Source organism: Sinohyriopsis cumingii, chromosome 13 (genome assembly GCF_028554795.1).
Source record: "Sinohyriopsis cumingii isolate HCF-2022 chromosome 13, ASM2855479v2, whole genome shotgun sequence".
Taxonomy (NCBI): Eukaryota; Metazoa; Mollusca; class Bivalvia; order Unionida; family Unionidae; genus Sinohyriopsis; species Sinohyriopsis cumingii.
In genome coordinates this window covers 15,172,885-15,195,454 of record NC_142973.1, presented here as the reverse complement: position 1 = coordinate 15,195,454, position 22,570 = coordinate 15,172,885, and the positions used below count along the sequence as shown (strand labels likewise).

The following is a 22,570-nucleotide window of genomic DNA, read 5'->3' as shown; positions in this document are numbered from 1 at the left end:
TTGATTTATGGCACAGCAACACAAATAGGTTATTTTTTGCAGAGACAATTGGAGCAAAGTGCCTCTTACCCAAAGACACACCATGTAAGCCAATCAAGGTTAATCTAATGGTACAATCCCAGTTTTCTTCTTTGATGTGAATAAAAAATGAAACACAGGCACCAGTTCTTTTGATGCCATTGTTTAAATAGCTGTTAGCGCCATAACTCAGAATGGTTCCGTGTACATGTGACACACTTAATGACGCATTTATCATGAATATTTTACTCACCCCAAACTTGCCCTTTGTAGATGTAATTTTCATGTTCTAGTGATCTTGTCAAGTTTTCACACCTGCCTAATTGCTCCAGAACTGTTACTAGTGCAGTCATAAATCTATAAATATATTCCAGTAGTTAGTATTAAACCAATTAGTAATTCGTAATTGTTACAGTATTTTTCTTGCTCATGTGGCTTTCTTAGTATTTTGACTGTTCATCACAAGTGATACATGATAGCTGTCTGTTGAGTTTGAATATTTCGTTTACTCTTTCCAGGTATATGGCATGCAGATGAGGAAAAATTAGATTGTGAAGAGGATGCTGACCACAAGAACTAGGTTTAGAGGTGTATACAGTTTGTAAATTAGTATTCTAGCTGGAAAGCTGGCCAGTTTTGTTGAGTAGGATGATGTTTTTCCTGAAATGCACTTTCGTGTTTATGTTGTATTTTGGGGGATTTCAAAACACCATATAATTACTACTAATGTTTATTTTAGACATAAATAACAGTAGATAATTTGAGGGTCAAGGTAGAATTGAATTTTAAGGAGAAATGTCTTGTTCTTTTGGCCAGAATAGGGGAAAGTTAGAGATTAACAAGAAGTGTTAGCAAAGCAAGAAATGCAGTGTCTGTGTGTGTGTTTTCATTCTCTTGTTTGAATTATGTCCTCTATTTCCTAGTATGCATATTTGCATTTAAGATTGGTTTTAAGCAATACTTTATTACAAGTAGAAAATGCTGTTGTATGTTTCTTATAAATACATTTTATACATGTATAAAAATAATCTTATTCATATGCGGTCTACTCATACTTGAAATTGATTTTTGGAATGGAGAGATATATGCAGTGTGTTTGGTCATATGACAGGAGAAACTACACATTTAATTAATTTTAACAGATATTAATAGTATTGTAATTGCAGGCTAGTAGAAATGCTTAATCAACTGCCACATATATTTTTTTACTTTTCACCATAAAAGGGCAGTTTGCAAGATTTATAATCTCATTTGAAACAACCCCAGTAACATGTACATGGGAGGAAATGCACAAGTTTCCTCATACCATACTGTTCATCCTTACTTCATTGTTGCCAGTAAGACATTATCATAACTATTCAATATTATCATAACTATTCGACAAGAGTGTGAATTGAATTTTTAATGTAGCTTTAACAATTTTTTAGTTGTATTGCTACAATGTCTGCAGTGTGGCAGTTTATAGTGATGTCTAGCACTGAGGCATCCTGCCACCCAGTCACATTATCCTGACATGAGGCAACTATTGGTACCATTTTTATAAGTCTTTGATATGACTTGGCTGGGGTTCAAACCTGTGACCTCCCTGCATCTGAGGCAGACACTCTAACCACTTAGGTCACTGGATAACTATTCATTGAAGCATTAAAGTTGATATATGAATGAACTAATTGACTCAGCACAGCCAAGAACAAAACATGAAGCCATGCATGACATATGAGTTCATCTAATTTTAGAAAGAGGGATTTTGTTAATATAACCACTCATTTTCTAGCATCAATTCATTGATAGGATTGCAAATTTATGGTCTTGTTGTTTGCCTGCATACTTGAAGTAATGCCATGCACTGGTTAATTAGTATTTGTTTCACTGCTTTTTTCATATTTTCATAAAAGTGAATGATGTAAGAAATCAAATTTGACCATATAACATTTCTCAAATTACCCAACATAAGCACTGTCCCATACATTTCTGATCTACAAGATTCCGTTTTTAGACTAAATCTTCTATCAAATATTTGAACTTTTACTTTCTATGAATTGTATGTATTCCTTAATCTATTTACAAAATGATTTATAAAAACAGACAATCTAATGAAGTGGCACTTGCTAGACACAGTGATGTCTGCCATTATTTCCCTATGACAGGTTCACTTATGGTTTCAGACTATATAGAAAATAATGCAAACACAACAGTTAAAATCTTTTTAAAAATTTAATTTGAAAGTGCTTTTCAATGATTCTAATCTTTAAATACAAATTGCTATTTAGTTATTGATGTTCAAGTTTTAAAATATAAGTTCTTGGTATGTTTTCATCATCAAAGGTTAGTTTGCAGATATTGGGCAGTGGTGATAACTTACTTATGAAGTGGGTTAATGGTCAGTCAGCTATAAAAATAGATGCCTGTGAGTGTGCGAGAGTTTGTTGCCACAGATGGTATCAACACCATCTATTGGATGCATGCAATACATTTCACTTTGGGCTACAACACAGTGCTCAGACTACCTGGCTAGGGTGAGGGAGCATCTCAAAATTCATAAACTGCTATCACTCAGTGTACATCTAAAAATCACAGAGCAATGTTGTTTTGCTTTCCTAACAGAAAATCTCAGTTTATATTATTTAGGCGACTTAGTTGCCCACTGAATTTTTAGAAAGATAAACAGACACTATATATATATATATATACGATTTATCAACAAATAGAGATAAACAGTTTTAGTAATATTAGTATTATGTATAATACATGCTTATTAGAAGAAAAGAAAACAAATTACACAAAAAAAATAAAATAATTACAAAGATAAATGTAATCAACGTATACACTAGTATAATCTTTATAGCTGTTAAAGTGGTTATCAGAACTCAATTTATTTAATAAAAATATAATAAAAATATGGTGTGCAATACGGTTACTATCAAGTATTTTATAAAAAATTAATCATATTGATAATTAATTACAAATTCAATTTCATTTTTAAAGAATTAGTAAACTTATTTTTATGTTATTAGATTATACTTTTACCAATTAAGATTTTCTGCAAAATAAAATAATATGAAATATTCATATCTAATTGTAAACAGGGGACATAATTCAGAAAAAAAAAAAATTAAAAATTAATAAAAAAATTACTAAATGTCATATAGTGTTTTTGAATTTAGACCTTTTGGATATACCGTATTAAGACGGTGAATCCAATAGGTTTCCTTTAGTAGACGTTCCATTTCAGAATCAGCTTTAACAATAGGTTGGAAGGAGAAATCTTGCAATGTATGGGAATTTTTGTTAAAATGTGCGGCAACATGAGATGAAAATGATTGATCGATATAATTTTTTATATCTGATCTATGTTGGTTCATACGTTTAGATATTTGTTGACTGGTTTGTCCAACATATTGGATGCCACATTTTTTGCACGTTATCAAATAAATAACATTTGATGTTGCACAATTAATGTCACAACGCATATTAAAAATTTCTTTCGTATTATTACTATTAAAAGAAGTATTTTCATTAATAAATGAACAGTGTGAACATCTAGGTCTATTACATTTAGTTGATGATCCTATTTTATATGATGGTTTTTCTAATTTGGAATTAGTTAGGAAATCTTTCAGATTTTTAGTCCTTTTATAAGCAAGTGTGGGTTTGCTATCGTGTAGCGATTTAACACTTGCTTTACATGATAAGTTTAATAAATCCCAATATTTATTGATAATCTTACCTATATTAGGCAAACTTGGATTATATTCAATAACAAAAGGAATGATATGTTCATTTCTATTTTTGATTTTATATTGTAAAGATTCAAGCTGTGTAAGAGAAGATACCTTTTGGAAAGCAGTATTAATGATGTCAATAGGGTAATTTCTATTTAAAAAATGCTGACCTAACTCTGTCAAAGATGATTTAAAAACAGCATCATCCGAAATAATTCTTCTGTATCTTTTTGCTTGACTATATGGTATCCCATTTTTACATGATTTAGGATGGCATGAAGAATATTCAACATATTGATGAATATTCGTGTTTTTAACATGAACCATGGTAGTAATTTCATTATTTTCATTTTTCATGACATCAACGTCCAAGAATGAAACTTTAGTTTTAGAGACATTGAATGTAAATTTTATTGTTGGATGTAATTTGTTTAAACTGTCTATAAAGTAATAAAGGTCTTCTAATGAATAACTCCAAATCATAAAAATATCGTCTAAAAACCTTAACCATACATCCGGTTTTAAGAGGCATTTATTTAGAAAATCATTTTCTAATTTTCCCATAAATAAAGATGCATAAGCAGGTGCCATAGGACTACCCATTGCTGTTCCCATTTGTTGGAGATAGTTTGTATTACCAAATTGAAAAAAGTTATTTTCGAGCACAAGTTTTATCAAATCACAAATATGTTCTTTGGATAGTTTATATGTAAATTCGTTATCTTCAAGATAATATTTACACGCTTCGACAACATCATTGTGTGGTATATTCGTGTAGAGTGAAACCACATCAAGTGTAACAAGGAATGAATTTTCCGTTAGTTTCGGTAAAGATTTCAATTTGGTAATGAAATCAAAAGTATCTTTGACGTATGAAGGTAGTGATTTCATTAGTGGTTGTAAAATGTGATCAATATATTGCGATATATTATTTGTAACTGAGTTGTATGTAGAAATAATAGGTCTACCTGGATATCCTAAAGGTAGTGACTTATCAACAGCTTTATGTATTTTTGGTAAAATATAAAACTGAGGTGTGCGTATTTTATTTGGGAAGATATCTAGTTCATCATATATAGAACAGTTGTGTACAGAGATTAAATTAATACATTGGCTTATTTTTTCTTTCGTTTCTTCAGAAGGAATAAAGGAAAGTTTTGTGTAATATTCTTCATCATTTAATTGTCTTTCCACTTCTTTAATATAATCCTCCTTATTCATAATTACTATGGTGCTAGACTTATCCGCTTTTTTAATAATAATGCTTTCATCTTGCGATAAGGTACGTAAAGAATTTAATTCTTCTTTAGATATGTTTGTAAAATGTTTTCTTTTAGGAATGCTATTTAAAATTTCTTGTTTAGTTGCTTCAATATAAAAATCGAGATAAATATCACGTCCACTAGAAGGTGTAAATGTTGATTCTTTTTTATTGTAAAAGGGCTTATTTTGTAGATGGAAACTATTTTCATACTGTGAAGATGTACATGATTGTGAGAAAAATTCTTTTAATTTTAACGATCTTGTGTATTTAAAAAATGCTTCTGCTAAATTAATATTATCATGCACTTTGGTTCTAGGACAATATGATAATCCCTTACCTAGAAGAATGTAATCACTATTAGTTAGAATTCGTTTAGAAAGGTTTAACACAGTTTCTTTTCCTCTTTCGATTTCCTTTATTCTTTTCTTTTCTTTCCTCCATCTGTTCTTGTTTTGTATTCTAATGAATCTCCTATTCTTTCTTCTGTTTGTGTAGTTTTCAACAGATCCTTGAGGGTTTCCATTAGACTTTGTATTGTTGCTATAACCGTTCTGTTGGATTCTTGTGTAGTTTTCTTCGCCCCATTTTTTACTGCATCTGCATAGGTCGCCGTTTGTGTGCCTGGGGCTGTTACGTTTTTTGCTTGATCATTTTTGCAATTGTTTCGAATGGATGTATCATTTTTTTCAATTTGATTTGGTTGATAGGTAATTTTTGCTCTTAGTGATGCTTGATTCATTTTCTTTTCATGTCTTGGTTGTAGGTTATTCCGTGTGTGATTTTTAGTTACTACACGTTTCTTTTTTACATTGGTGAAGTCAATTTCATCTGCTGATTTATTTGGTTGTTGATTAGGTTGTTGATTATCTCTTTTAGATTTTCCTCTCGTTATTTTTGATGCCGATGTTTCTCTTTGTCCATGAAAATTGTTTTTCTCTCTCTGTAAATTCTGTAACTTTTTAAGTTGATTTGATAAATGTTCGTCTTTTTTGGATTCCGTTTTTTTAAAAAGTTCTTCGTCAAAAATGCCCGTATTTCCTTTCTTCATGAAAAATGAAAATAATGAAATTACTACCATGGTTCATGTTAAAAACACGAATATTCATCAATATGTTGAATATTCTTCATGCCATCCTAAATCATGTAAAAATGGGATACCATATAGTCAAGCAAAAAGATACAGAAGAATTATTTCGGATGATGCTGTTTTTAAATCATCTTTGACAGAGTTAGGTCAGCATTTTTTAAATAGAAATTACCCTATTGACATCATTAATACTGCTTTCCAAAAGGTATCTTCTCTTACACAGCTTGAATCTTTACAATATAAAATCAAAAATAGAAATGAACATATCATTCCTTTTGTTATTGAATATAATCCAAGTTTGCCTAATATAGGTAAGATTATCAATAAATATTGGGATTTATTAAACTTATCATGTAAAGCAAGTGTTAAATCGCTACACGATAGCAAACCCACACTTGCTTATAAAAGGACTAAAAATCTGAAAGATTTCCTAACTAATTCCAAATTAGAAAAACCATCATATAAAATAGGATCATCAACTAAATGTAATAGACCTAGATGTTCACACTGTTCATTTATTAATGAAAATACTTCTTTTAATAGTAATAATACGAAAGAAATTTTTAATATGCGTTGTGACATTAATTGTGCAACATCAAATGTTATTTATTTGATAACGTGCAAAAAATGTGGCATCCAATATGTTGGACAAACCAGTCAACAAATATCTAAACGTATGAACCAACATAGATCAGATATAAAAAATTATATCGATCAATCATTTTCATCTCATGTTGCCGCACATTTTAACAAAAATTCCCATACATTGCAAGATTTCTCCTTCTAACCTATTGTTAAAGCTGATTCTGAAATGGAACGTCTACTAAAGGAAACCTATTGGATTCACCGTCTTAATACGGTATATCCAAAAGGTCTAAATTCAAAAACACTATATGACATTTAGTAATTTTTTATTAATTTTTAATTTTTTTTTTTTTTCTGAATTATGTCCCCTGTTTACAATTAGATATGAATATTTCATATTATTTTACTTTGCAGAAAATCTTAATTGGTAAAAGTATAATCTAATAACATAAAAATAAGTTTACTAATTCTTTAAAAATGAAATTGAATTTGTAATTAATTATCAATATAATATGATTAATTTTTTATAAAATACTTGATAGTAACCGTAATGCACACCATATTTTTATTATATTTTTATTAAATAAATTGAGTTCTGATAACCACTTTAACAGCTATAAAGATTATACTAGTGTATACGTTGATTACATTTATCTTTGTAATTATTTTTTTTTTGTGTGTAATTTGTTTTCTTTTCTTCTAATAAGCATGTATTATACATAATACTAATATTACTAAAACTGTTTATCTCTATTTGTTGATAAATCGTATATATAGTTTTCAGTAGAGATATATGTATCTTTAAGATCCAGTTTTATATATATATTTATGTATTAAGATATCATTAATCTTTGCTGTATATGCACATCTCCATGTAAATTATTTGTTAAAGTATTAGATAATTACGTTAAAAATGTAAGCTATGACGTCATCTTGTTTATATCATTGTTTATTTCATTGATCACTTAGAAACAACATATTTAATGACGTAAGCAATGATATTGAATTCGGTTTGAATTCAGTCTGATGAAGCATTAAAGCGAAACCGGTCACACATTCTACGTGTTGGTGTTGTTTATTTTATAATTTTTATATATATATATATATATTAAGATTTCACTTCCTTCATATTTGCATTTAACAACTTGCAAAATTAAATTCAACAATCAGAGCAATTTTATGTTGACTTGGAAATGTAGGAAACTAAATCTTCATAATTTTTTGGGGGGATGGCTCCTAAACATGTTTGAACCCAAGAACATATTGAATGATTTTAATTACCTTGTTCACAAAGTGAGACTGGAATCACATAATTGCCATAAATTATGTTAGTGTACGTTAAGTTTGGGATGATCTTTAGTATTCCGTCCTGAGCACTGGCTCATGGGTTTTAAACAACTTTTTTTCATATGTCCCCAAAATATTGAACTTTGTGTGCCACTGGTCACACTTTTGAATCAGGAGAAAATTAAAAAATACATCCATTTCTCTCTAGTGCATGTTCATCTACTTCTGTTTGGCTGTAGTAATGGCCAAACACTGAAGGTGATTAAAACTATAAGATGGCAGTTAGAATATAAAAGGTTTGAAGTAGTCTGCCAGTTGCATTGTAAAGTCTTTGTTGGCAGCTGTTGTAACCTATTTTCAAAGTTAAAAGCACGTCTACAGCAGTGAAGATATAATTTATATTTATTTTGAATTAATGATGAATAGGACTAAATTTATGCAAATACTAAAATTGTTCTTTGATATATTCTTAATTTGAAAAGATAAATAATTCAGGGAAAAAATGATATTTTTTTAATAAATGCAGGATGATAATGAGTGAACACTAAAGCTGAATGAGAGCAAAATTTGGAATGGAAATTCCATAGCGTACTTCATATCAGGTTAGCCAGATATTCCAAAACATTGTTAATGTTTTCATGTGTTAATTAATAAAATGTTTATGACAGTAATCTAAGTGTCCAAGGAAAATATGATACTGCAATGCCTACAAAAAATATAAAATGGCAAAACTGATAAAGCAACTAATCTAATTTTTAGCATTGCTTCTGTTTTCCTTTGTACCTTTAAAATGTTGTATGTCCCCCAAATTAGGAAGACAGGGGACAGAGTGCCATATGCCCTAGGGATTCAAAGTGCAACATTGTATCTTCATCTGTATTATTCCAGGACTGCATTTTGGGATTTGTCATTTAGCAACACATAGTAACAAATTTAATCCTTCATCTTGTACATTCAGTGTAAACCATGTAAAAAGGACATTTGGATAGTCTTGGATTATTTTCTTTTTTTTTAATCAATTTTATTTACTTCTTTTTGCCATAATTATCCTGACCCAAAATTGCTTGCTGTGTCTTGTTAGCTCACCAAAATGAAGGATAAAGTTGTTAATTTGTTTGGCCCTTCTCTCTTATGTATCCTCTATTATTCATGTGTCTTTGCTTTATCCATTACATATATGATACATCCTTCTACAGTGACTCCATGTTTAAAGTTTGGTCAAAATATGTTTTAAAAAATGTCTAGAAATTGCAAATTTTAACTCTTCTGGTCATAAGCTAGAAGACCTTTTGAAATGGTCTGTTGTTTATCATATGTTGTCTGATGTCTGATAATTGCCATGAAACTTTCCACAAACATTCATCCCAAGGTCTGGTTGGTCCGGGATGAAAATAGTGCAGCTGAGATGTCCACTATGGCCACCACAGCAGCCATCTTGTTATTGCTGTTTCTCAGTGGATGGTCATAACAACACAGGGCCATCTATTAGATTTAAAGGTGGAGGGTGATTTGGTAAAGTTTGCAGGGGGTTGGGGATGTCCCCTTCATTGGCTTTTTTCAAATGTAGCCGGGTGTAAAATAGAAGTAGTCAGGTAAATCACCTGATTCCCTGCTGATAAGGAAATCCCTGTCAACATCAGGTTTTCACTTAGACATCTTATAATGTCATGTTTGATCTAAAAGAATTGTTGCAAATCTGATGGCCAATATAACTCATGGCAGCATTTCTACTTCTCTTTAAAGTCATATCTGCATGGGGTTTCACAAAAAGACATATGAAGTCTAGCTGGTAATAAATGAGAAATATGCTGTCCTGATAATCCAAAATTACCACCAAAACTGACCAGCTTGAATATTTTGTTATAGGTACTCCAACTGACAGCCATGTCTGCATCAGTTTTTTTACTGAAAGATTTCTCATAATATTTGGTTGGTCCTGAATGAAAATGGTTCCAGTGTGACAACTAATATGGTCACAAAAGCAGCCATCTTGAAAATCTTGTTATTTTTCTAATATTGACATTGGGTTTTCACCATAAGACTTCAATGATATCTAGTTGGTCTTAAATGAAAATGGTGCCAGTCTGATATCAAGGATGATCCCCATGGCAACCAACTTGAAAATCCTATTATTACAACTAAATGTAAAGTCATTGACATGGATTTTCACCAGAAGACTAAGTATGATATCAGTTTGGTTTGGAATGAAAATGGTGCCAATCTAACTCTAACCCTACCTTACTGTTGACCTGGCCAGCTTGAATATTTTGTTATATATACTCTAACTAAATAGACAGCCATGTCAGCATGGGTTTTTACTGAAAGATTTCTTATGATATTTGGTTGGTCCTAATTGAAAATGGTTCCATTGTGACATTCAATATGGTCACAACAGCAGCCATCTTGAAAAGCTCATTATTTTTCTCATATTGAAATTGGGTTTTCTCTATAAAACTTGTATGATGTCTAGTTAGTCTTCAATGTAAATGGTGACAGTCTGATATCAGGGATGGTCCCCATGGCAACCAACTTGAAAATGGTATTATTGCTACTAAATGTATAGTCATTGGCATGGATTTTCACCAGAAGACTAAGTTTGAACTCAGTTTGGTTAGGAGTGAAAATGGTGCCAATCTGATCTTGAACATGGCTGCCATGGCAGTCATCTTGAAATGCTTGATGTTGCTACTCCTTCTAAATGGGAAGTCATATTGACATGAGGTTTTCACCAAGCATCTTATGGTGTCTAGTTGGTATTGAATGAACAAGATGCTGATCTGACATCCAATATGGCTACCATAGCAGCCATCTTGAAATATTTATAACTACTCCAAAAGACTATGGTGGCACTCTACAGTTTCGTATTTTACATGGGTTAGGATTTTAAAGAAAAAGAATTTCCCCGGCTTTCCTCACTGGTTATACTGGCTATTTAAAAAAGACCTTGTATATCTTAGGTATAATGCAAAGAACCTTTAATTCCCTTTATTTTGGTGTATGATTGATGGGTGTACTATGGGTTATAGAGTATACAGCTTGGCCTTACTTCAGATGTGCACCTTTCAAAAAAGTGCTAGCTCTACTTGGTCATTTTCACTTCCTGAACTTCAGAGGTAAATTGTATAAAAAAGAGCCGATAACTTTTTTTACATTTTATATATTTGATAATTCATTCATTGCACTTTCAGAAGCTGGTATTGTCTAGTCTGGCAAAGTTCATTTTCCCTATTTTAATAGCTGCTATGTATAGTGTACTTTAGACTAATTCAGGCTGATTTTTTAACACAAGGGAGCAGTCATTTTAGTTAGCAGTGTGCTTAAATCATGTAAAATTTCCAAAAGTACAATATCCAACAGAAATATCATCCACATTACATTAATGTAGCATAGAGGTATGCCAACATTCTCTCCATTGTGCATGTTTTAAATGCGAACTACTTCACTTTACATGCGTCACTCTCTCAAAAGTACATATTATCTGGTGAGCGCCCCCTATGTGGTTAGTCAACAAAAGGTTTTCACCAAAAGACTTTTGATGATATGTTGATAGTCTTAAATGAAAATGATGTCCACAAATGTCCAAAATGGCTGATACATTGAACATATTGAAAATCTTACCACTAATTTTTCTGAATGGATGATCATGTTGGCATGGTGTTTTTGCCAAAAGTATTCTACTGATGTCTAATTTGTCCCAGATTTTCAGTATGGCTTCCATATCGGCTAATTTGAAATTCTTTTTTCTCAGGAATATCAGGGATGGTTTTAGTGCTAAACGGTTAAAAAGAAACAGTGTCTTATCTTGAATTCCTGGAAATTCTTTTCTGACAGTAAAGCATCAATATCTTAGAGGAATTATTGTTGTATATGTTTCCTTAGTTTAAACCAAATTTATTTTTTTAAAACTTTGTCAAATGCAAGGAAGAACATTGGATTTCAGTGATTCAGTAGAAAATACTAGGTTATTAATGTGATATCACCCAAACAGTAGCAAAATATATAATAGCATAATCATTCTTGTGCAAGTGATTTTTAAAAAATGTGTAAAATAGGAAGTATACATATACAAGTCTTAGTACATACAGAATAGTTTCAGTAATAGAATTTGTCAGTGGAAAATGACCCAGTAAAATAGAAAGATAATTCAAATGGTTATTGATAACTTAATTGTTTTAGACATCCTATGGAACTATTGTACCGACAAAAATATTTACGTCTTATTTTTTGTAACACACATAGGGTTACCAGATAATAAAGTTTCAGTTTTGGTAGGAAAAGGAAGCGTGCATAAGATCTGATCTCTCAAATCAGATTATTTTGGATAGTCTAAAGACTTCTGTTGTCTATATTTTTACTCTTGGAAAAATACTTGTTACATACTGTGCATAACATGACTTTAAATTTTAATTTATGTTACTAACCTTTGTTCTTTGCCTGGTATGCGTGAGCTGTGACATTTAATCACCAGTTTAAATAATATGCAGTAAAATGTTCTTCATTCAGGTATGGTTTTAAATTTACATAAAGGCATGTCCATAAATTACCACTTGTGCTCATTTATATTACTAGTACAATTGTAAACTACAGACCCAGATCTGCCATCACATAATGTGCTGACAGATCTAGGTCTGTGCAGTTTGTTAGGAGTAATCGATAGAACAAACACCATAGATCCTGATCTGCAGGTTCATTATGCTACAGCAGATCTGGATCTTTGCAGTTTGACTGACATATAAGCGAGTATATTTGGTAACTTTCAAATCATGATAACAAATTTTCCTTAACACCAGTGCATTTAGTTTTGAGAGCAACCCATGATACCAACTTAGTAAAAAGCATTGCTAATATGCCAGACTTAGTAGGAAGCATTGCTAATATGCCAAACTTTGCAATGATAATATGCCAAGCTTAGTAGAAAGCATTGCTAATATTCCAAACTTAGTAGAAAGCGTTGTTAATATGCCAAACTTAGTAAAAAGATTTGCTAATATGCCAGACTTAGTAGAAAGCATTGCTAATTTGCCAAACTTAGTAGAAAGCATTGCTAATATGCCAGACTTAGTAGAAAGCATTGCTGATATGCCAAACATAGTAGAAAACATTGCTAATATGCCAAACTTGGCAGAAAGCAGTGCTAATATGCCAAACTTAGAAAGCATTGCTAATATGCAATACTAAGTAGAAACCATTGCTAATATGTCAAACTTAGCCAAAAGCATTGCTAATATGTCAAACTTAGTAGAAACCATTGCTAATATGCAGTACTTAGTAGAAACCATTGCTAATGTCAAAAATTAGTAAAAAGCATTGCTAATATGCTAAAAATAGTAGAAAACATTGCTAATATGTCAAACTTAGCAAAAAAGAATTGCTAATATGCCAGACTTAGTGGAAAGAATTGCTAATATGCCATACATTGTAGAAAGCAGTGCTAACATGCCAAACTTAGAAAGCATTGCTAATATGCAATACTTAGTAGAAACCATTGCTAATATGCAGTACTTAGTAGAAAGCATTGCTAATGTGTCAAACTTAGCAAAAAGCATTGCTAATATGCTAAAATTAATAGAAAGCATTGCTAATATGTTAAACTTAGCAAAAAGAATTGCTAATGTGCCAAACTTAGTAGAAAGAATTGCTAATATGCCACATTTAGTAGAAAGCATTGCTAATATGCCAAACTTAGTAGAAAGCATTGCTAATATACCAAACTTAGTAGAAAGCATTGCTAATGTGCCAAATGTAGTAGAAAATATTGCTAATATGCTCAAATTAGTTGAAAGCATTGCTAATATGCCAGGCTTAGTAGAAACCATTGCAAATATCAAAGAAAGACCTTTGAACTCCACTTGCAGACCACTAGGGTGGGAGTCAAAATGTATACTTCTCCTGCTTGTGTTTACTGAATGGTCTACTTATTAAGTGAATCTCTATCCTATGGCTTCAGATGAGTTAAAATTTCAAATAAATGCTATTAGTGAATACATCCTGAAAACTTTGTTGTTTGCATGTTTAATATATTGAATTCACATAAATTTAATGAATAAAAGAGTATTATTAATTTACAGTATTTGTTTTGTTTTAGTTCTGTCAGAGATAGCAGAGGATGAGGGAGGCAGCTCTGACTTAAATCTAGACACATTCCAGCAGGAGGAGGCTCGGAGAGAGAGAAGGAGAAAGAAAATCATCAGGGAGTTGTTTGAAACAGAAAAAACCTATCTCCACCATCTGGAGCTCATCAATAAGGTTTACTGCAACACATGAATCAAATCACCTTCAACTTCAGTCAAGATAAACAATATATGTAGGATGATGCTGTTGAGTTGAACGATTTGTGAAATTTTTCAGATTGTTTCTTAACTTTATTTTTGGCCTGAATCTGTATTCTTCTTTATGTGGTAATTTTAGATACAATCTTGTTTCAGTAATGAACTTCTCTTGGCCTGAACCTGTTACTTTTAAATTGTGAGATTTTATATATATATATATATTTGTGTCCTGTATGCCAATGTGGTCACAGAGAATGGTTTGTATTAGTATTTTATGATATTTTCACTGTGTTATGTGGACATATGCAAGAAACACAATTTAAAAGTGATGATTTCTAATATTTTTCAAGATTTTGGACTAACACCTTGAGATCAATTAAAATTAATCTGGTAAAGTTTTAAGTCACATGATATGAGTGTTGCAATTTCAGATCTGCTTCAGCATCCTGAATGTCAGAAAAGAAATGGTAATGATCTTTAAAACAAATGCCTATGACGGGTAAACCATCTGGTGGCATCAGCATTATGCAGTGATGATGTAATAAAAGTCTACATTTTATATAGTAATCTAACGCATATTTATGTGCATCTTTGTGTGGCTGTTGTAATGCAAAATTGACCTTTCTGTGTTAACAACCAATGCTCAAATTTTATCTTTCGAGTGATGTAAAGTTTTATAGATATATAGGATTTTCATGAGTTCTAATTTCAACTGAAAAATGTTCATGGTTTGGTTAATTTTTATCATTTCTAGGCTTTGGCAAGCAAAAAGATTGAAATTACAAAAAGGTTTTAGAAATTTCAATGAAAATAATAAATGTAAGAATTTGTGTATCACTTGACAAATATTATGTATTTAATTCCATGAAAATACAACATAGTGTCTCAAGTGCATTAAGAAGCTTTAGACATGGTTTGTACAACCTTTAAAAATTCTTGAATCTGAGGGTTTGACTTGATAACTCCATTAGATTTGAAACTGTTTGTTTGTTTAATTATCATTGTGTGACTCAAATGTACTTGATACTGATTATTACCAGATGGAGTAACATATCTTTTGCTAGTGGTATATGCTAATTAGTTGGGGGGTGTCTTTGGTAATTTTATATCTATCTTTTGCTGTAGTGGCAAATGCTAATTAGTTGGGGGGGTCTTTGGTAATTTTGTAAATATCTTTTGCTGTAGTGGCAAATGCTAATTAGTTGGGGGGTCTTTGGTAATTTTGTAAATATCTTTTGCTGTAGTGGCAAATGCTAATTAGTTATGTGGGTCTTTTTTCTTTGGTAATTTTGTACCTATTTTGTATAGGGTCCGGGTCTTTGGTAATTTTGTACAGTAAAACCTGTTATGAGAGATCGCCTCTTCTGCCAACCAAAAGCGGTGTCTCAAGACAGGTGGTCTCTCATAAGAGGTGTGTGAAAATGGACTGGTTTCCAGGGTCAATAGTTAGCATTGTTGAAGAAGAAAAAATATCCATACTCACTGTACATGTAACATATCATTTGTTCATTAATCTTGTTAAATATTGCATGCATTCCTCTCAAAATAACTTTAAATAATAAAGATTTACATTTTCAAACAAAGTGAATCAAATTTATATTTGAACATCACATGAATATGTACATATATTAGTACATGTACACGTATGTGATTTGTGAAATAAACAAAGGTAATATTTATCATATCCATGAGATAACTTTACATGGCCATACATTTTAGAGTTGTTTCAAATGTAACAAAAGCTGCACAGTTAACTGCGATGTATACATATTCTTATTCTATGCATTTAATCATTTTTCTTTATGAAATCCATTATACTTCTTTATTGACATTTTTTACTCAGCTGTTTGGTCTCAACAGGTATCTCCATTTCTGAGCAAAGAAGCAAAAGTTTGGGATTGCCATGTTTGTAAAGAATATTCTTTAATCTGCTTTATATGTTCTATGACTAGAATGTGAAATAACCTGAGGCAGAATTTCACCAACAGATGACTCATTGTCACTATCACTGTTGCAGTTGGAGAAGTACCCGATTTACCAGGCTTCTATTTTGCGAGCAGTCTCCCCTTTTTCACTTCTTTCAGTTACATTATTAATTCTTTCCTCCAGTGTTAGAATTTATCTTTTTTTTCATCAGCGGTTCTGCCATTGTTATTAGTGTTGTCATAATAATGACTAGATGTATTTTGGTTTTTATTGGGTTTTGGGGAAATGTGGAATAAATATATATATATATATTATGTACCAATTAATGAAATCAAAAGACATAATTAACTCATCAAGAAACAATAAATTTATTTTGGGACGAAGTTTAAATCGCTAGCGTTATAGCTCGATATGCAAAGGTTGCAACCATCTTTATCCGGGTAAACAGATGGTGGCTTGGTGAAACATTGTAACAAAAGAAATTAAAAAAACAATCCAGAAACGATTCTCACTTACTAGTACTAAATTTAGACAAAGAGCTCATTTACTCCCCAGGCATTACAGATTAAATGGAAAGACAAATGATGTATTAAAGCCTACACTGAAGCCGTTTCAAATGATTTCTCACTGGGACATTAGGCACTGTGCGGGTTTTCATACAGATAAAGAAAAATACAAACCTCTAAATTGACTGCATATGTCCATCGTTACTCCCTTTGATGAAAAAATGGTTAATCTTACTGGCTATTCACATGACTTTGGCACTACAATGGCAGTTAGTGACATGTACTATAGTCTGGTTTACTGCAGTTTACAAATGACTCCATATACTGGACTTGTAAATTTCACAAAACTGGTAGCTAGCCAATTTTTTAAAAAAATACCTTATTAGAACAATCTTTACTATTTATGCAGTCGTTGTTACAAAGGATTAAATGATGGTATGGGGTGTTTATCTCGCTATATGGTTGTTCACCTGTAGTGTAATTTAAGGTGCACTTTGTTTGCATACTACATGTATCCTGAGCTCTCATATTTACAAAGGATTAAGTCATGGTCACCGGTGTCGATCTGTTTTTTTTTGCAATGCGGTCATTCATAGCAGTGTCAAAATGCATATTTTCCAAGACATCATGGTCGCTGGTTGCATTTAGGAGGTGGTTGCTCATAACAGAACATCTATATAATAAAATAGATCCATGCATTATGATTGTGGTCAGAAATGACAGGTGCTCATAGCATAGGTCACTCATAACAGTTTTTACTGTATGTGGGGGGGGGGTCTTTGGTAATTTTGTACCTATTTATGCAATGATTGAAAGTAAACATATGGGGAAAGTTCTATTTTTCTTTCCTGTAAGGAGCAATACTCTCTGAAAACTTGTGAAAACTCCTTCAAAAAGTTCTTGAAGAACAACACTTTCTGGCTGTATGAACCATACTGAGACATTACACTTTTGCTTATTTGATGTCATGATATTGTTTGTGACATCACAAGGAGTTATTACATGATGTAATATTTACAGAATACAGTATTATATGGCTCTGTTAATCTAAATAACAAAGTAGTAATGTAATATTCTTTCTTCCAGCATTTTGAGTTTCCATTGAGATTCAACTGCCTGGTGCCAGATAATGTACATACCAAGCTTTTTGGCAACATTGAGCAGCTGTTTCAGGTCAATAAAAAGCTTCTGGAATACATGGAACAGATGACAATAGGTGCAGCTTTCAAATACCTGGGACCGTTTCTCAAACTGTACTCTATGTATGCAAACAACTACATTCTAGCATCTGACACTTTACAGGTTGGTATAAATAGTTAGAAACACAAGAGGAACAATCTTTTGTTAGATGGCTGTTGTTGTCATAGGGTTTAGCGTCAATTTTCAGCACAAGATAGGCTATACATGGCGGCTAGTATAACTGGTGGAGGAAGAACCCTGGAAAACCCCGGGAAGAACCACCGACCCATGAGAAGCTACTGGCAAGCTTTCTCATGTACCCACATTAGCCAAGCCTGAGACAGACCTGCCAACTCTTGCAATTTTGCCGTAAGTCTTACGAAAAATACCCTTAAAATACAGACTTATGGCATAAAAGCAAAAACTACAGGAAAATGATCATTGCCGAAAAATCCAGAAAATTTGTTTATCCATGTTTGATTTGGATCTGGGTTTCATATTAGAAGCAGTGAAATTTGTCAGGGAACCAGACTATCTTTAGAGCTGCACATCAGTTGCTTTAAATTGCACCTATTTGTTCATGTGAAGCGTCTGCATGATCAAACTGTTGATCAAAGAAAGTTTTTTTTAAATGGCATCCAGCAAGCAATGCATGTTTAAGACAAAAGGGAAAATAAGCCTCTTGAAAAGTGTTTATAATCAACAGAAGAAAAATAAAAAGGATTATTCAGATTTTCATGAATAAAAGCTGGAAGGGACACAATTATGTTTATTGGACATCAGGTGCCAATTTGAGTATGACTCGTGGCAAGAAATATGACTGCCGTCGTCATTTGAAATGGAAAAAGAATTTCCAGGAATTACATCAGGTTGAGAGACCGCAATAAGCCATTGAGCTGCATAGGGTTTGGAACTAGAATTTGTACATTGTACTAATGGTAAATAAAGTCTATGCATACTTTACACACTTTTCAGTTGAACATATTGATTATCATCGCTGCACATTCTGAATACTGAACTTTTTATTACGTTTTCCAGCTTTACAATAGCAGTTTATGATATTTTGTTACACCTTACTGAAAACTGGTCAAACTTACAGAAAAAATCAACTGCCTTACTGAGACAGACTCATCGGGATTGGCAGGTCTGCTAAGACTCAGACACACACAGACAGGTGAGATGGCAGTGATCTGGAATGTTGAGCACTGTAGATCACTCTGCCACTCAGGGCCCATTATTAGATGGAGATAACAGCAAATAGCCATAATCACACAGATCTTTTGTCCCATTAAATAATTGCACATGATCTTTAAAATCTGGCACAAAATTGTAACCTGGGAGCTGCACATATCACAACAATTTTATGGAGTAGGCAGGTAATATTTTAATAATAATTTTGATGTTTGATCATTGTATCCCATTTAATTCTGTCTCTATCAATTAAATGGCTTTTCCTTGAGGATCAAATTAGAACTCTCCAAAATTCTTCTGCAGAAATTTATCTTTTGTAAAAATAATCTGTAGGAAGTAACAATTATATAGAACTGCTGAAATTATACACTTGGTTTATTTTCCCATGGAGTGGAGTTTTCTCTTCCTTTTGACCCATTTTTTAAAATATTTTCAGTACTTAAAAAGTGCTTGGATTTCAAGACCAAAACTTTCAAACAAAACATTAATTTACTGATATAAATATGAAGCCAAAAATAAAAGATTCATTTAAAAAATATAGATCTTCCTAGAATTTTACTGCAGAGTTGTATCACTCTAGTATTGAGATTTCTGGTTCGGTTGCTTAATATGTGCTTTTAAACCCTAATAATTCTGGTATGTAACAACAAATCTATACATGTAATATAACAACAAATCTATACATGTAATGTAACAACAAATATATGCATGTAATGTAACAACAAATATATACATGTAATATAACAACAAATATATACATGTAATGTAACAACAAATATATAAATGTAATAATTCAAGAAATGAATTGATTCTGTGTTCATTTGGCCATTTTATGGCAGTCAACAAAAGTTAGTACAGTTCTCAGTGATGAGAATCATATTTTCAAACAAGAATTCCATGAGCACTATTTTTTTACAGCTTAGTAATAAATTAAGTGCTGCATCATGTCACGTGTGTGAAAGGATGTTGCACAATTAGGACCGGCTAACTGGCTTCTCATAATTTTTTGTCACATGTCCACAAAATTTTGACCATGTACACCCTCCTGGGCACATTTTTGTAAAAAAAATATATTATGAAAAATACGCCTTCAACTTTTCATTAGTGGATGTCCGCCCATATCTCTGCTGGCACTAGCAATGTCCAAAGTTTCAAAAGGTGATAAAACTGTTAAAAACGACAATGAATATCTATTTTAAAACATTGTATCTAGCAACAAAAATATTCAAAATTTTTATCATCAGCTGAATTGCAATATAAAGTGTTTGACAGACATTAGTGAAATGTGGTTTTGAGGTTAAAGTCAGCCCATCTGGTGAGAAAGATTTAATTTATTTTGAGTTACACAATCTGTCCTTTAATTAATGATTGTTTGTTTGGAAAGAAAATTTATTCAGAAAACATAGGTATTTATTATAATTGATGTTGGTAGATAATGAATGTACACAAAAGTTAAATGAGAGTAAGGTGTGGAATGGAAACTTGTATAGTTCAGTTCATTTCAGGTTAACCACATAAGGTTTTCATTAGTTGCTTGATCACATGATAAAACTATTATTGCAATAATGTAATGTTATGTATATTTTATTTAATTGTTTGCTTGTTTAATTTTTTTGTTTTTATTACATGCTATTGTAATGTAACATTGTATGCTGGACTTGACCTTGTGCAAACCTGAGTTCATTTCTGCTTGATCTGATTGTTCTTTTTTTACATTTATTTATTCCAAGGAGTAAATATTTTGATCAGGTTTTTGTAGATTCCTAAGTGAAGTTTATAGGCTATTGTATTGTAAATAAACATGGCTCATTAGAGCATTCTAGAAGGTTATTAGGTAATGGTGTGTGTGTGATTAGGATTTGTAATGTAGCTTTAACAATTTTTCAGTCATGTTGCTACAATGTCTGCAGTGTGGCAGTTTATAATGATGTCTTGCACTGGGGCATCATGCTGCAGACATGTAGCATGATGTCCCACCCAGCTTCATTATCCTGACACCAGGTCGACCAGTACCAACACTAACTTCTTAATGCTGAGCGCCTAGCAAGGCAGCTGTTAGTACCATTTTTGTAAGTCTTTGGTATGACTCGGACAGGGATTGAACCCACAACCTACCGCTTCTGAGGTGGACACTCTAACCACTAGGCCACTGGAGTGCTAGGTAATGGTTGTTTTTAGAAAATGCTAATTGTGAGCTGAGGTCAAGTTCAGAACTATATTATCTTGAGACTGAGGAATTTACCTGTCGTGCTTTAACATCTAGCACTTTAAATTGTATTATGTTGTGACCAGTTGGGGCTGAATTTTTTTTTTCTTCAGATTATTGAATTCAAGTGATTATTTTCTCTGGAAATACAAATTGCTCTTACAAAATTCTTGGAGAGAGACATTCATTGGAATTTATACTGAATTCAAACCTGAAATAATATTTCTGTGATTCAACAGAGACTGTTGACACATCAGTACTTCACAGGCCATAACAGAAACATCATCACCTTCAATTTTAAATCTTTTCGAGACTTGAACTGAGTTTTATTCAAGACTTTTTATTACTAGGACTTGTGTCTTTCATTCTTGGATTATTTTTGGATTTAATTTGCAGTATCATAAGTTCTTTTTTCTCATTTTTCATTTTGTATTGTAGGGAAATAAATTATTTGTTAAATTTTACAAAGGTTGTTGTCTTCACTCTTTTCTGTTACTTATTCAGGCATGATTTTTCTCCATTTTAAAGTTGAATTCCGCCTTTCTCCTGACTTGAATCAGATTTTTCTTGATATAGTCCAATTTTTATGTCATCTCCAATCCAGTTTTTAAAAAAACGGGCTGCCTGCTCCCATTTCGCAATGACCCTTGTAAATTATTCAGTCCATATATTAGTTAGCATGCAACTCTTGTAAAGAGTATTCTGATTGGTCAAAGGTTTAAATCCATTCAATGAATCTTTGTGTAATGGAAAGTGATGGCAATGGAAAGAAGAAGCATGCTTGCAAAACATGGCCTCCTGAGTTGTTCAGAGAGACCATGACATGAAAAGTTTAGATAAAGGTTTTAAAAACTTATGGAACTGGGAATGGCTGGAGCAAAATGTTGATGGAAATTTAGTTGGTCAGTTTATAAGGAAACTGAACGCTAGAGGACTGGCATTCTGTGACCTCTGCTCTATGGTAATCGCAGTTGAAAGAGTTTGGAACAGCACCTACAAAAGAAGCTGCATATGGAAAAATTGAAGCTCAGAAGGCATCTGGAAAAAGTGCAGTTAATTACTGTAAGAAAAAAGATTTCTTGCATGAGAGAACAGATGTAGCCCTATGTCAGAATATGTGTGCTGCATGTCTCCAATACAAGCACCAAGCACCAGCTTGAAAGGAAAAAGGCTGTCATTGAGAAGGAAAAGAAACGGTTGCACATTGAGCCAAAAAAGTCAGTGGTGAAAAAAATTAAAGCTAAAGAAATCTTTGCCAAAGCCGCAAAAAGACCTCGACTGGCATATCAACAGGTTGTGTCCATTAGAGAAAAAGACAAGTGAATGTATG

General features: G+C 32.2%; 1 protein-coding gene across 1 annotated transcript in view; it reads left to right on the top strand.

Moving 5' to 3' along the window:
• The window catches only part of LOC149784978 (rho guanine nucleotide exchange factor 39-like), a 71,616-nt gene that overhangs the window by 878 nt on the left and 48,168 nt on the right, over nt 1-22,570 (top strand). The window contains exons 2-4 of the mRNA XM_089931170.1: nt 537-606; nt 14,049-14,209; nt 17,751-17,966. Of these exons, the coding sequence (XP_089787296.1) occupies nt 579-606; nt 14,049-14,209; nt 17,751-17,966 (405 nt within the window). The 5' untranslated portion in view covers nt 537-578. The remainder of the gene's footprint in view (nt 1-536; nt 607-14,048; nt 14,210-17,750; nt 17,967-22,570) is intronic.